This window comes from Magallana gigas, chromosome 4 (genome assembly GCF_963853765.1).
Source record: "Magallana gigas chromosome 4, xbMagGiga1.1, whole genome shotgun sequence".
NCBI lineage: Eukaryota > Metazoa > Mollusca > Bivalvia > Ostreida > Ostreidae > Magallana > Magallana gigas.
Window position 1 is genome coordinate 13,895,816 of NC_088856.1, and position 16,788 is coordinate 13,912,603.

At 34.3% G+C, this 16,788-nt stretch overlaps 1 protein-coding gene across 4 annotated transcripts; it reads left to right on the forward strand.

The window, feature by feature from the left end:
• The first annotated feature begins 153 nt into the window (after positions 1 to 153).
• Positions 154 to 15,279, forward strand: LOC105336945 (DNA ligase 1). Of its 4 annotated transcripts, none has more exons than XM_011441453.4 (6): positions 154 to 232; positions 2,774 to 3,185; positions 5,110 to 5,148; positions 5,288 to 5,365; positions 11,252 to 12,030; positions 13,965 to 15,279. In XM_011441453.4, exons 2-6 carry the CDS (start codon positions 2,795 to 2,797, stop codon positions 14,403 to 14,405), a joined length of 1,728 nt encoding a protein of 575 aa, XP_011439755.2. In that variant the 5' UTR covers positions 154 to 232; positions 2,774 to 2,794; the 3' UTR covers positions 14,406 to 15,279. The 4 variants fall into 4 exon arrangements, with proteins under 4 accessions (XP_011439755.2, XP_011439757.2, XP_011439756.2 ...); XM_011441455.4 differs by lacking the exon at positions 154 to 232 and adding an exon at positions 2,145 to 2,372; XM_011441454.4 differs by lacking the exon at positions 154 to 232 and adding an exon at positions 2,512 to 2,654.
• Positions 15,280 to 16,788: the final 1,509 nt, after the last annotated feature.

Below are 16,788 nucleotides of genomic sequence, written 5' to 3' on the forward strand. Positions count from 1 at the left end.
AAGTAAGTATATAAGTATAAGAATCAAATTATTGATAAATGATAATATATACCATCCTGACAATGGTTTTAAATGAAAGGAAAGTTTAATACCCCCCCCCCCCAAAAAAAATGGAGTAAAAATTACCTTTGTCTGGCCTAACGTAAAACTGGGGGGTATTTTCATTTTATGTAAAACACCACAACGTGTACACATTTGAGAGAACAAGAGGAGAACGCGCATACAGTCTGGGGTAAATTGTGTTTTCATATTCATATCTGTACGTGTGTTTCTTTATATCTTAATTTCTCTCTTGATAAGAAAATCAACATTTTTTCAAATAGTTTGTTTAAATGCTTTATAGTGCTGTCGTTCACTGAATTTTATATTATCAAATATATAAGTATGTAAAATCGTGACTTAAATTTGATTTATTACTAAATTCAAATTCAAGAAACGAGAGTGCAGTGACGTATCTATTTTCGTGAATATATATAGAAAATGAAATATGAACATGTAGACAAAAAAATTATTCTAAGTAATACAGTGCAAATTAGAAAATAAAGATTGGGTGTCTTTATTTACTATGCTTATTTATTTAACTTTTGTGGGGGGGGGGGGTAATAATTAATTAGTCAAAAAATTACTTGCTACTGTATTCCTGTGCATAAATGATACACATAAAATCTCTCTCTCTCTCTCTCTCTCTCTCTCTCTCTCTCTCTCTCTCTCTCTCTCTCTCTCTCTCTCTCTCTCCCTCTCTCTCTCTCTCTCTCTCAAGAAGCCTCTAAGTCAAGTAGAACTTAATCCCTCTTTACTATTTTGCGTCAACAACTTCTTATAAAGATTCAATATTTAACGCTTTCTATGTTTGCAGGTCAGAAGGTGCCGCGAACGAAGTCAACGTTAATTTGAATATCAAATAATTTTCTCAACAATATGCAAACATTTCTTCATGACGTTTTTTTTTGAGTACACAAATTATATGACCACGTTTTTAGAATATGGGTAAAAAAAGAATATCTGAATATAAAGCATTCTCAAATTAATTAAATACATTGTACAAATATCAACTCATAAAAAAACAACTTTGAAAATTTTTATTTTGAAATGACTATGGCTGTCTCTGTCCTCCTTGATTTCTGTTCACTTTCTGTAAAGCATTTTCTTTTAAATATACAGCTTACAAGTTTGTATAATAATGTATATTTTTTTCCTGTATGTTGTGCACCAATTACATGGTCTGAGGGAAAAAAAACAAGATTGAAATTGGATTGAAAACTAGTGTACTAAAAATTTAAATGATATCACTAAATACCGCTTGTAAATCTAGCATTTCGTTACATAACAGTTCAGTTTGTTAAATAAAACATTTTATCACCCATACTTTTGAAAACGATAAATGTGTCGGCTTGTTCAACGTTTTCAGCCACGTAGCGCTCATGCAGCACAACGCGTAATCTGTAGACCTCCCATCAACATTATCAATAGGTCAATATAATACCATAAAAAACCATCGCCGCGAAGAAAGGCAAGCAAACTTTTGTTAATAATGATGTTAATAAACAGAACTAATTATAAATAGGTTAATAAGATTATAACGAATTATGTATATATATATATGAAAGAGTTGAAAGGGTAAGGAACATTATCGCATGCACTCAGGATTAAGAAAGGAGAAAGGTGTGTTACAAAGACCGAAAGGTTGCTTTGTTCATTTCATTGTAGATTAATTTCAGGGTATGAATTATTCCATGATCGTTTATATGAGAGAGAGAGAGAGAGAGAGAGAGAGAGAGAGAGGGAGAGAGAGATTTCTACATCAATAATACCGGGTTTTTCCTCTCTTTTTGGGGTGGGTTGGGATGAAGCGGGTGGATGGGTGTTAGTTTGGATATTTTGATGCACGGTTGATAGGAATGTATATGTGATTGCATATGCATATCATATAATTTCATGGGTAACATCTTATGAGCTATTCATACATGGATAGTTTTTACTAGTTTTTAGTTCCCAAGTATCAAGTCCGACTAATTTTAATCTCTGTTAATTCTCTCAGGTGTGGACGGATAATCATAATGTGATAAAGTGGATTGGGTCCATTACTCGGCTCTTACGATACTTAATCAATTTCACATAAGTATACTGATTACATACCGACCGCTGGCGAAAGAATGAAAGAAAGGAAACGCAAATCCACGCAGCCAATGTAGCTACAGTGTACTAGTATTCTTAGATTCCACTGAATGACATGGGATTTCCTTATTTTTCTGTATAATATTCTGGAATGATAATTCATTTTATGTGATATTTTGTGATGCAATAAATCGGAATCGGAAATACATGTTGACAAGTTTATATGGAATCTCTATAGCTAAATACTGTATTTTCATGTAAGTCACTGTTAAATATTGATGTGTTAATCGACTAATTTGACATCTCTCTCTCTCTCTCTCTCTCTCTCTCTCTCTCTCTCTATCTCTCATGTGAGTGTCTGTATGTGCGTGTAATTATTTATATGTACTTAGAGGGATTAACAATCCCGAACGATCTAGTATAAGTGCTTGATAAAGGTATTAAAACCAGTATAATTTAGAATTTTCTGATAGGTACGTGGATAGACCTTAAATACCAGACCATGCAGATCATCTAATGAAATCTTCATCTAAAAGCTGGTATTGTCAAATATATTCTAAAAAAGATTCATTTATTTGTCTCAGTACCGAAACTGTGGTACAAGTACATGTTTCTAAACTTTAATAATTTCGAATTTGACTCTGTGAATACATTTTAGAAAAAAGATTGAATTGTCAATATGTCGGACCCTGAACCAAACAACTCTCCGGCGGAAAAAGCGAATGAGGAACAGAAAATGGCCCAAGAAGATGGGGAGGTCACAGAGAAAGACGCTCCTGTAAACGATACTGAGGATAAAAAACCCGTGGAGGACAAAGGCACCGGTCAGGAGGATCAAACAGGAAGTGGATCGAAACAGGAAGCTGGTGATGAGGGTGACAAGGAAGTTAAACCTGAGGAAACAAAGGATGAAAACCAGAGTAAAAGCGAAGATAAGACGGAAGAGGTTAAGGATGAGGGGAAGACAGAGAAAGAGGGTGAAGGGTCGGAGCGAAGGAGCCCTACTCCCGAGTACACGCCCCCTGATTCAGCTGACCAATCGCAGTCTGATACAGAGCCCAAAAAAGAGGGTATGAACATTTTATTTTATTTAAAAACGTACAGAATATTTTCTGGATTTGCAAATTTTCCGTGCTTTAAAAATAGGGTAAGTTTGCAATGTCATGAAATACTGAATGGAATTTAAATAAGTACCAACTTCTTAAATCTGGTTAATTCCGTGTATATAGAGGCAGACTGAGTGGTGTAATCGTTGGATTTGGCGCTAAATCAATGTCTACAACTCTAGCTGTTCAATGGAATGTAGACGGGACGTAATAAATGTGTTCCTTTTCGTATCCTATTTAGAACATTATTTCAAAATTGCCAGCCTTTATTCAATACACTTTTTAATTTCTTTTGTATGTATTCTTTAAAATGTGTATTAAGAAACTGGAAATAAATCTAAAGCACATGAATCTTTCATGGACAAGGACATGCAATTTAACATATCAGCTGTAGTACAAGCAGAAAAAAGAACGTTTTGAAATTAAGAAAATGCTTTAGACAAACAAAATGAAGAAATCGGTACATCTTTCTAAAATGCAAGTACCCCAATTTAATTAAAGACTCTATGATGATAGTAAACTCCTGACTGAACATGCGCCCATGTCGTCAGTATCTGTTTCATTGATAGCCAACCATGTTTGTATATCTATTATAGGTTCATCATAAATCAAGCCACTCAGTGGTGTAGGTAGACCATATTACCTGTAATTAAATGAAAAGTGTCCACTTGAGGGGGAGACCGCTGAAATTTAAGGAGGGGCGCGAGGGGTATTGAAGATAGTTACCTTCTATAAAGATGTGACGAAATAGATAACTCATTTATATGATCTTCCAACTGCTATGAAATTTTTATTTTCTTCAAACTGTACCGAAATTTGTTTTGGGGGAAAAAAGCCCGGGGGGAGGAGTGGGGGGGGGGGGTGGTTTGAATGGGTGGGGGGGGGGGTGCATCGGTTATTTTATAATCTAAAACAAAGGCTCAAATATTTAACCTTAACCTGGGGAGATCCCCTAGCTATTTTTGCAATTTCGGTAATCAAACAATGTCCAACATTAAAGCTTGTTACAGGGAGGCCTAATAAAGTTACACGGGTGGTTCTTTATAACTAGTATGCTATTCTGGAGATGAAAAACAAAATAATTTTCAAAGTCATAGAGGGATTCGAAACATTTGATGTTGATTTACTCTGTGGTAAGTCCAATTTTAAATAATCTGCATATTTAAGGCAAATTTACGATATTTATTAATCCGCGGATCTAGAATTTTTTTTCAAGGGAAGGTAAATGGAAACCAAAGACGAGCTATAATTTTATTTCCAAGGCGGTGCGAAGCCTATTTTGGATATTTTGCTATAAAAGTTTGAGTTTTCCACGGAGTGACTGAAGCTTGATCATCCTCTAGATCCGCGCGTGGTTCTGCTTGGGCACTCCCAAAATTTTACTGAAATCTAATTGTCTGATGTAATGGAGCTTAAAACATGTACATGTATTACATAATATATACACACAAATTATGATGGTGCATATGCAACGATTGGCAGAGGTTCACAGAAATTCATTAGACCATGCACAATTGTTTTGATTTCTTTATTTGGAATTACTGGTGGCAAATTACATTTATGTGAATATATTTATGTAGGAATTAACACGGTATCAATTAATCAGTCTATAGAACGTGTGTAGTTACAGTATTTGCATGACAGTTTCAGATAGGGATAGGTTTAAAGCCGTGCAGGGACTCAGCTCGCACGCCATTAAATGATACGATCCTCCCATGCAGGTCAACCGTTCCTAGGATACGTTATATACACGACATCCTATAATTGTCCAACATGTATATTAACAATCTTTTAATAAATCTAATATAACACTTTTACGTCAGGTATAAAATTATTGATATTTCCTGTGATCATGCATTTATTTATCCAGCCATTTTTTTGCACCCAGGTGACAATAAAGATGACCAGCCTGTGGAGTCCACAAAAGGTTGGTCTCTATTATCAACATAAGGCCGTTGACTACATGTGGCTATCTTTTCAAAATATAATATGTTGTATATATGAGATTTATATGCCAGCTCTGTTGTTGCGTATGCGTGCTGTTGTATTTGCTTCCCACTTTTCAGAGGCGTCAGTAGCTGGGGAGGAGACACTAGACGACCAGATCAAGGACATATTGGAGGCCACCGAGGAGGACCACACAGGTAAACTTATTCTCTTATTATTGACTTCCCCTTTAAACTTGATCTTTGGATTTTGTGGTCCCCTTTATAATACACACAGATGCCACAAGTGACTTCTATGTGGTAATTTTTAGGTGCATGCCTGGCATCTGTGTGTATTATAAAGGGGACCACAAAATCAACTGGGTATACTATTTAACATCACCTTTATATAAACCTATATTACTGATTTGATTACAAATTACACTGACTGTATTTTTTTTTATCATTACTTGCATAAAATAAAATGTTTACACTGATCAAAGTAAGGATGTGCCCAAGACAGGAAATCCACAAATTTCAAAAAATAAAATACTCCTACAAAAAATTAGGAAAGGGGGGCACTAATTTGTTAACTATAATTACATGTAACCATACTTCATGTGCCTTTGGTGAAAGTGTCCTGCGTTTCATAGGGACTATGGTAAATGTATACCCCTTTCAAGTGTTTAAAAATAAAAATTAGAGCATTATGATGCTACTAGCTATAGTACATTAATTTAATTGGGTGTAAATTGAAAGACTGATCTAAGCTAGACTACCATGATGGCAAATATGTTGAGTATCATAAAAAACATATAGTTACTGAAATGAAATCCAGAAATTCTTGTGTATTAATTTGTCCTTCAAAAAAATTGATTTCATATAAGATTCCATGTTCATCTCTAGTTATGCAGATCTTGATTGCACTGACATGTTTTGAAAGGTACAGTGCTCAGAGAGATCACTGGCAATTATAATTACAACTGTTTACTGGGAAATATTAGCCCCCATTTTGATTTCTCCCCTTTTGCAGCAAGCAAATTTAATACTGTGTTATTTAATTTTAACACGTTAGACTGTGTTATCTCTTTTACAAAGACTTTGTTTGGGCGAATTTAAATCGGGATGAAGCCATTTACAAGGATAGAATGGCAAAATAACATGGGGCAAAAATAATCCGATACTATATACAGTATATAACATAGCTCTACTCCTCCAGGTAATTCACTCTCAAGACTGAAAAGCACAATACTTGCCTGTTTTACCTGGTACTCAAGATGATGTATATATAGTTTGTAAAATTAATACAGCAGGATGAAAGTAATATAAATCTGTCAGTACGCCATTAACTACAGAGGGTAGAACCATAAACATTGTTTGCAGGTAAAATAAAAAAACAACATTGGACCAAAAATCAATAAACTGGCTGTAATACAAAAAAGTGGAGAATTCCAGCATATTTCAGAAGCTTCGGTTTCTTGATATGTCTGTCACCATTGGGGGAATATATTAATCATGTTGCCAATCAAAAAAAAAAAAAACCCAACCTTTTTATTTCACACCTAATATGAGCAATGACCAAGGGAAGTAACTGCAGGCACAGACTTGAAATGCTCAAGGAATAATTTTAAAATGATCTTTTAAAGGTACATTTGGCCAGGTAATGTAAAGACTGCTAGTTAAACTGTTAAGGATAGCTTTAAATTCAATGAGATTGGTCTGTCTTTTCTATATCTATAGAACAGAACTGTGATTGATAAATCAAAACAAGATGAATTAGTAAATCCCAGCTTAAATCTCCAGGTGAATTTTAACATTATGTCTATATCAGAGTTTGTTTGGGATTGGGAAATTCGCTATTTTATGTGTACCAGTACCTGAGGTAGAATCGCTGTTTTAAAGATACATAATGTTTAAGTTTATATAGTATCCTTGCATGAATATATAAATTCAAATTATGCACTGATCGTATTGTCATGACTGCATGGCCTTGGACACATGGAATTTATGTTTCTTGTGGACTTCTAATTTCATGAACTTTAATGAACTCATGAATGTGGTTGGATTATTATTGGATTTTGAAACATCTAAGCTCATCCTGGGTTCTTTTTGAAGAGATTGATGGTCATTTCCAGTAGATATACCGCTATATAACCAGGTACATGTATATCTTAATTTTACCTTCCCTAAGTACAATTTATGGTATATTAATCAAATTGATCAGAAACCTCGTGTCGTGCAAATGGAAAACCTTTATCAGCCTTCTCCCTAATTAAAGGAACGGAGTACTTTCTGTTTGGGCTATTTCCAGACAAATTCTATACTTTTATTGATCCATTAGGAAAGTATCCCTTAACTTGTGATAATATACTAGGCTGTCCAGACTTACAGGTAATTGGAAATTGCATTAACACCGAGCTCTGGTCTTTCATACCGTTATACTTTCTGCTGCACAACCAATGAAACCGTCTATGTTTTACCATGTAGCTCTCACAGAGTAAGATGGAGGTCTATATAGCTATGATGGTCCTAATCTTTGTGAGAATGGATATATTTCTGTCAATTTACACTTCATGGTACTGAACAATATGAAGTGCTAAATCACATTCTAGTACTCAAAGGTAGGTTTACTCTAACATTAAAACATGTTTTGTCAATTCAATGAACCTAGTTTATTCGTTATGTTCCATGTACGTGTACATAACTTAGACATTACTGTTCAGTTTTATAGATAATAATTTTTCACTTTATTTTTCTCGTAGAAAATATAATATTCAAGCTCCAGCAATTAATTAAAGCTGGAAGATGCATATTTCTGTTTCTGAAAAGCTTAATTAAGAAAACTGAATAGAATCTGTGTGATTTGAAATTGATTGACTAAAGTAAAATGTAAAGGATGGAAAGGACAGCATACATGTTGGACACTCGGACATATTGTCACTATAATGAAATCAGAGATATTTGAAGTGAAATTGCATATGTTGCTTGACTGAAAAAAAACCCCTGCAGATCTATCAGATTTCTATAATATAGCTACTAGTTGGATGGTATATTATTACATGTAGTATAGTGTTCATACATATGGTCCAGTTTTCAAAACTCATGCAGTACATTGTACTAGATGCAAAACAAAAAGTAAGCTTTCTTCATGATATCATTACCATAATTATATAGTCAGTAAATCATGGTCAAAATACTGCCCTGAATATTAACTTTTAAAACAAAGTCTATTATTGTGTTCAAAATCAAATGATTTTATTCAATCGCATGGATTTCAAAAAATTACCAGATCGAGATATAAATAACATATATACATGTATATTATATATGTCTTTGATATTACATGCAAGAATCTAGGGGGTGTGAGGGTATCAAATTCAAACTTATCAAATTCCCTAAAGAAAGTTAATAAAAATAGGCTATCTGCAATCCCCACCCCACCATTAAAGCTCCCTCTCCTCCAATGGGAAATATAACTGTTACCCTGGGAACATAAATTTTCTGGATCCACTTAATATGTAATAATTTACAGTCTCTGAAAGATTCTACTTTCCCACTTGAACAGTGAGTAAACAGTGAGCACACAGTGAGCACAATCTGAGTGAACAGAGTGCAAATGTGAGCGCAAAGTGAACGTTGAAAGATATGTGAACACAAGATGAACAATTTATTTGGAGTGTCTTGAGAGTCATCCTTGCATTGTGTTTTGCTGGTAATCAGGAAAAAATAACAAATAAACTACATGTATGTATTGTTATCATCCTCAATATATATATTATAAATGTTATCGGACGGAATGATAAGTGAACGCTAAAAGAACGGCGAGCGCTTTGTGAACGGCGAGCATGAACGGAATAGAAATCAGAGAGCACAAGTGAGCGCATTGTGAGGCACGGTGATCGCACCGAAAAATGGCAAAGTAAAACGTTTCAGGGACTGTAAATCAGTTGATGCACACTATGTATGCTGGAAGTACATGTACTATCAAGTGTTGCTAACACATACAATTCTTATCTCAGGGTACCCAAAGTTAGATCCATATAAACCTTAGAATAATTGTAAGGTAAGCCATTGAAAGCAATTAATGGAACACATTCTTTAAAAGTACAGAGACTGGAACAGGCCACCATGCACAGGAACTGATAGTAACAATATAGCCATCTATTGGGGTTTGTTAATAATTAATCGCTCATGATCACTGCATGGTTTAAACCAATAGAGATTTCAACAGAAAATCAAATATTGATGCAGAAACACTAAGTTTGTGCATAATTGTTTTATATTTAGGTACTTTAGAAAGGCCGGGTGTATGGGGGGGGGGGGGGGGTAAATATATGAAATGTGTAAATTAATTATAAAACAATGAATAATATAAAATTAAATTCATTTTTTTGAAGTAAAAAAAGTCTTGAATGCTTGAAGATTATTAGTTTTTCTCATGTACTAGCAATAATCAGTATTATCTATATAAGTTGCAGTAGTTTCCTTGTCATTATTGACAGTATGTATAGTGTAACTCTCTGAAAGAAAAAAATCAAAAATCTGACTATTCATTGTTTGCCATTTCATTTGCATGAATGATAAAAAATTGACTAAATGTCAAACCCCACACAAACTTGATGACCTAAAACTGAATCAATAAATGCTTAATCCTGAAGTTAAGGGGTTTTCTTTCAATGCAAAGAAGGATGTTATATCATTCCATTGGTATTTAAATGCTTCCACATATTTTGCAAATCAATGGTGAATTTGAGAAATTCAGAAGATTCTGATAATTGCCATGCAGAACTGGTGTTGCCATAATAGAAGGTTCAGGCCAGGGAGACTAGAAATGGAAGGCTGATATCCAGTGACTGTTTGTTTTGTGATTGTGGGATAAAAGGCCAGTTGCACAAGGATTGATGAAAGTAATAATGTTTTTCTCCCCATGAAATTAATTGCAAGAGAACTTGACGTGTGATTGTGGGGACTTTCGATTGTGTAACTTCCTTATCAATTTGCAAACTTCCTTAAACCTTATTTGATATTTTGTTTTGAGCTAAAAACTTATATACAGTATCTTGTAATTTCAGGGTTTACCGGTAAATTCTCTTCAACATTCATTGCTATTGGGCAATTATATATAATTAACTAAAGAAAGAAAAATTGCAAAATCATGCTCAATTTTAGATAATTTGAATTTTATTTTACACTGCAGATTTCGATTCTCCTAAATTAGTTTGATATAAATCATTAAAAAATAGTTGATATATACATGTATGTTGAGTCATTTAAACAGCTAGCTAATATTCAAGTTCATGTAATGGATGTTCCAACTTTTCAATTCTCTGCATGTTTGATTGGGGCAATTTTTGAAGTACCCTGGTCAATATTTTGTAGTTTTTATTGACAGCAGGGTCAACATTTTTATTGAAGGTCAAGGGTTTTACTTTGCAGTCAGAATGTGATTGGCATTTAAACCTCATTATCACTGTGCATTGGTGCTTCTGAAAGGGAAATAACTCTTGATTCTTTAGATTTAAGATTAAATATAATTTTGAGCAGATACTACTTTTATGCACATCAAGCCCACGATCATTGATTAAAAATGTAAGGAATTAGACATAGGCTTAAATATAAGAGAGAGAGAGAGAGAGAGAGAGAGAGAGAGAGAGAGAGAGAGAATTAAGTTTAAGTTAGAATTTAGGACAATCATATTTGACCAAATTTCAAAAGTGGGTGTTCATCTCTTGAATTTGTTAATCATGCTCTTAACTCATATAGAGAGATAAGTGAATGTGTGATTATGACAAGTTATTCAAAGTAAAATGTTTGACATAGAAGCCATACTGTCCGAAAATTTACTAATTTCACTCAAGGACTGATATATCTTTAAGCTTAAGTTTAGTAGAGGAAAGGCTGCATGTGTGTACACTTCTCCTCCTTGTCAACCAAGATCAGTGATAAACTAATTTCTCAAGAGTTTATATATTATTAAGTGTTTACTAAACATGGGTTGAATGACAGGCCATTAAAATCAATTGTGAGGAAAGGTGTGTTGTTTACTTGATAGATGAAAATTTGCATGGACTGGTCTAAACCATTATTGAATCTTTTCTTTCACAGAGAAAAAGCCAGAGATTACTTCAGAGACGAAGGAGGACGTGAACACACAACCTGAGATTGCTGCAAAAGAAAGTGAAAAATCTGAGGAAAAGGATACCGAAAATGTGAAAGAGAAAGAAGAGGAAGCAGCGAAGGAAACAGCAGATAATCAAGAAAGTGCAAAAGACAATACCGACCCAAAAGAGGTTAAAAACCAGACTGAAAGTGACAAGGTTGTTGAGAACATTACTGAAAATACAGAAGTTGAAAAGACTGAGAGTTCTTCCATAATGGAGGGTGAAAAAGAACCTGTAGCTGTGGCAACGAAAGGAGAGCAGGCAGTGGCAGAAGTTAAGGAAGAGAAAAAGGAAGAGGAAAAAAAAGAGGAGCAGAAGAAAGAAGAAAATAGTGAAGAGAAGAGCAATGAAGAGCAATTGGCGAAAACTCCTGAGGAAGAATCCAAAGAGGTAGCAGATCAAAAGAGAGAAAAGGAAGAAAAGCAAAAACAGGAAGAGGAAAGGCTGAAAAAAGAAGAAGAGGATAGAAAGAAAATGGAAGAGGAGGAAGAGGAAAGAAAAAGGAAAGAAGCTGAGGATGCAGAGAGGAAAAGAAAGGAGGAAGAGGAACAAAAGCAGAAGGAAGAGGAGGAAAAAAAGCAGAAAGAAGCTGAGGAAGAAAAAAGGAAAAAGGAAGAGGAAGAACAAAAATTAAAGGAAGAGGAGGAAAGAAGGCTCAAAGAAGAGGAAGAAAGGAAGCAGAGGGAGGCTGAAGAGGAGGAGAGAAAGAGAAAAGAAGAAGAGGTAATATTATGTAAAATATAATTCAATGGCTCTAACAGAAGATTTTAACCTCACACACACACTGTATGTTTATCAAGTTACACATTTGGTTTTCTTGGGATCTCACTTTCTACTGTTGCCCTTTGAAACAGGCACTATTTATTTTAATATACTGAATGTCTCAATTTAAAAAAGAAAAAATGTTACTGCTTGACATGAATTCTACAAAGAACCGTATGCCCATAATTTACACATATGTAACAATTATTAAGTGTTCAAAATTTTAAAGAACTGTGTAATTTGGGAAGTATCTCCATCTAGCTTTCAATATTCATGATAATTAAGAAAAATTTCTCTGGTTTTTTCGCCTGTTAGTAAAATTTTATTTTATATACATTGTCAATGTACTTTACATGTTCATGTACCATACCATTATTTCAATATTGCTAGTATTTATATGTAATAACCTTGCCATAAGATGTATGTCTTGTGCAAATAAAGATTAATAATAGTATTATCATAATGCACATACTGATTACCTTATGTGCATTCCAGTACTTAGTCTAGTATTTTTTGCAATGAAGGTTTTTTTTCAGGGGTGGGGGAAGGTAGGAAGGAGGGGGATGCATAATAAATAAATTTGCATAAATGCATGCATTGTGCATAAGAATTAGATAATTATTCCTTTTGCATACTTATACTTCAAACATATACTTGATTTGTTTCTGTGCATTATTAACAATTTAATTAACTTTTAATTAATTACTTTTCAAGCTGTGTGTTGGGTTGCATGAAGGAGGGGTGATGATGATAGTGTTGGGGCTGGGGTTTACATAAAAATGTATTTCAATTATTAAAACAATTCCTCAAAATTCAAATAATTAAGCAGATCGACCTAAATAATAAAGTGGATAACATTCCCATTTTAAAAAAACAAATGTCCGTGAATCACCAACAGTACAACTTTTTTTCACCATTTTGAAAAATATAGCTTCCAATGAAATACATCTGGAAGGTAAATGACTGGATTTATAATTAGCCTCCATAAAACTGAAGCTTTACATGTTTCCCTGTATATACCAGTGTGTGAGACAGAAGGTTAATAATTTTCGCTCACAAAAATACTGAAAACTGCATGTTACATTTAATGTAAAGTATTGATATGTGAAAAATACCTGGCACTTCATATTGATATTAATTCTGGCCACCTGTCCAACCTGGAAAAACTACTAGTAATTATGTACAGTTAATCCTCAGGTATCCAGCTGCAGTAAGCTTATCATTAATGAAGGGAGTCTGATTTTATTCTTTAATATTAGAGTAACATTGCACTAGCCAATCAGACAGAAAATTGGGACTTTCAATAAGTAGTAAATTACAACAGGTTATGGATTATTGCTGACAACTTGCTGTTAATATGTGAACTGTTGAATGATCAGATGCATTGGTTACCCAGAAAGGAATGGAGATCAATCCCTATATCTCGATCATCACGTAAATACCACATACCGCACCCATTTAGAATAATTCAGTATACATGTATACCCTGTATAGACTCAGTTATGTACATATGCATCACTTGAAGATCAGCATTTATAGTAGGTCAATGTTTTGCAACTTCAGGATTGAGTGACATCATATTTTGCATGTTTATATATATATATGTTTAGTTAATTTTATTATTGATTATTAATATACAAACTCCTTTTAAATGCATCCATTTCCACCTTTTGTTGAGTGATAAATTTATACATCTTGTCTACCCAGCTTTTAGTTTTTGATTTTAAAAATGACATTTAAGCGTTATAATTACAGGTATTTGGTATAAATCAATATATAAACTCACAATGAATGGAATGTCTAGCATTTTAATGATCTGCAAGACTCGGTTGAACTTGTGTACAAAGGGGCATAATTCATCAATGATATGTTAATTGCTACATCTTTATTTTAAGGAGAAGCTTGAGTCTACACTATTAAACCAAAATGCAGACAAAGAGACCATGAAATCGCTGATTGAGGAGAATGTCAGACTGAAGGAAGATATGGAGAAAATGAAAGGAGATTATGAACTGATCAAGGATAAGGAATCCAAAATCTCCCAAGTAGAGAAAGAAAATCAAGAAAAGTCTGAGCAAATAAAGAAACTTGAGGTGGAGCTAGAGAAACTCAAAGTTCAGGTATCGAACGGAACAGGAAGCGAAGGATCAGCGCAGAAGATATCCGACTTGGAGAAAAAGCTCATTCGATTGGCGAAGGAGGATGAGGAGAAAGACAAACAGATTACCTCCCTTAACAAAGAGCTACAGCAAACCAAGACAGAACTGCAGAAGATGGAGAGAGGGGCACCAGCTGAAGGTGGGAACCAGCCATCCAAGTCTTGTGTAATCTTGTAGGTCCTGAGTCAAACTGCATACTTTACAACTGTTTTTTCTGCTGGTGCAAGTTTTTGCATTTTGATCCCAATATAAATTTTTACAAATTTTTTGCAATTTTTAGATTAATTAATAAATTTTTAAAGCACCAATGTTTAAAAAAGTGATTGATTTTTTAAATTTTTGGTAATTGAGATAATACCATGAAATTTTGCAAAGGAGGTAGCAGTCAGAAAAATCCATTTCTTTGGTTTGTACTTCATATGCATCAGAGGTGCTCAGTAGGGGTTTCTTCATGTATTTATTGCTGACCATGAACTAGTAATTCCTCTTAACTTATTTATTCTGTCACAATTGTTTTACTGTAAGAGAGTCTTATATTCTTATATTTGTAAGACTGTGGTTCAAATAATGGTACCCTTGTAATTATTTTCTGAATTAACAGAAAATTATGTACAATTTACATTGTGTTTTGATACATGTAATGTCCTTTTTTGTTGTGTATCATAAGCTCATCAAAGCAAGCGTGATTTTTGTATGCTAGTCAGGATCAATATACATGTATACATGTGTGCAACTTGACTTGTACTTATATTGTACCAAGGCATTTAGATTTAACTGGGAGTTTATATTGTTTTGTTCCGTCCATTTTATTTTAAAAAAAAAACTTTATCTCATATTTTTGTTATTTCCTATCCATGGAATAATAAAATGTTAATGCATTTAGAATCAAGAATTAATTCAAGAACTTTATATTTGAACAATGCTGTTTTTGTATATGGATTTGTTCAAGCTGAATAATCTAATGCTCTTCTTACTAGATGTTTTATACTACATTGTAATGAATTGTACATGTAATTAAGAAACCAATTGATTAAACAATTTGTCTATCTTCTGTTCGTTGCGTAGTTGTTTATTGTTCGTCTTCAGAATAAGCAGACTGTGAATTTAGTTGTGCATTAATTCTGTACAATATGTTCCGCCAGGAGTATTATAAGTGGGAAAAGAGGCATAGTAGAGAGAGAGAGAGAGAGAGAGAGAGAGAGAGAGAGAGAGAGAGAGAGTCAGTCCAGGCGCCATCTTGTTCAGAGAACACCAAGCGGACCTGGGATGATTTTGATGCAGAAATGCAAATGACATGTAGCTACTACCAAAACCCGTCCGATTATGCTTGAACGCCCTGTTTAATTTTTTGGGTCCTAAAACCAGTACAGTCATCTTTTTTTGCATCTAGAAAGCTCTCAAATGAATAAATGTTTATTAAATAGTATGATAAAGTTTTGAAATGCTTTAAGGGGGATGTGCAGTCATCAGACTTGTACATTTGAGGATAAAAATAATACTATTTCTTGAACTGGTTTGTTTCTGCTTAAACTCATAATGCGTAATTTGTATACAAAACAACATGCATGCATGCAGAGGCGCATATTTATTGCTTTTTCATCTTTTGACAACAGGTTTACTTGAGTATGTAAGATTCCCTTTATTTCTTACGGAAATTTAATAACTTTGTAAAAACTGACAGAGCTGAAATCTACACGCCCCGTTTATCGATTAGTCGAAACCTTAAGTGAAAAATCAAGGACTGCACGAAATAATCATGATGATGTCAGACTCAAAGTTCCCATAGGAGACGATTTGAATGTTTCTTTTAAATCTAACGTACTGGTGTACACTAACAATAATATATATATTTATTTTTCTTACTTTTTACGATCAATTAACTATGACTGGTTAGTAGAAGGATGTAAATATAAACAACAAAATGCTATTTTAGATGATTAATGCGGGTTATGAATGTAGCGACAGTTGTGTCGGAAGCAAATTCAAAGTGGGAGGGGGGGGGGGGGGGGGGCTAGACTAAACATTAGAAATCTTGACAAGCCAAAAAAAAGGGGGGGGGGGGGGGTAAATCACAAAGCCATGAAATTCCTAATCCGTGGGGGGGGGGGGGGGGCATTATAAAAAAAATCTTACCTACCCCCAAAATATTCATGCAGTCCCTTACATTCTACCGAAAATGTGGGGGCGCGGGACGGCACTTTCCTGATACTTAATTCTTTATATGTAAATTTCAGAAAAATTCAATTTAATTTGCTGCAACAAAAAGTGGGGAGGGTGCTGGCCCTTAATTTGCTGATGCTATGTGCCGGAGTATAGGTCTAACTTTGCCCCCCCCCCCCCCCCCCCCCCCCCCCCCCATTTCGACGACTACGACCGATCATTGCAGAAAAAAATACATAACGCCGGTTATGTACATTTACACCCTATACCGACTTAGAACCTGTAAGACTAAAGTACAATGCATATGGACAGTGTGTACATTGTATTTATAATAAGCAATGTCAAGCACCGTATTTCCGTTTTCACCATCTGCGTTAAGTGCTAACTTGCATTATGAGGT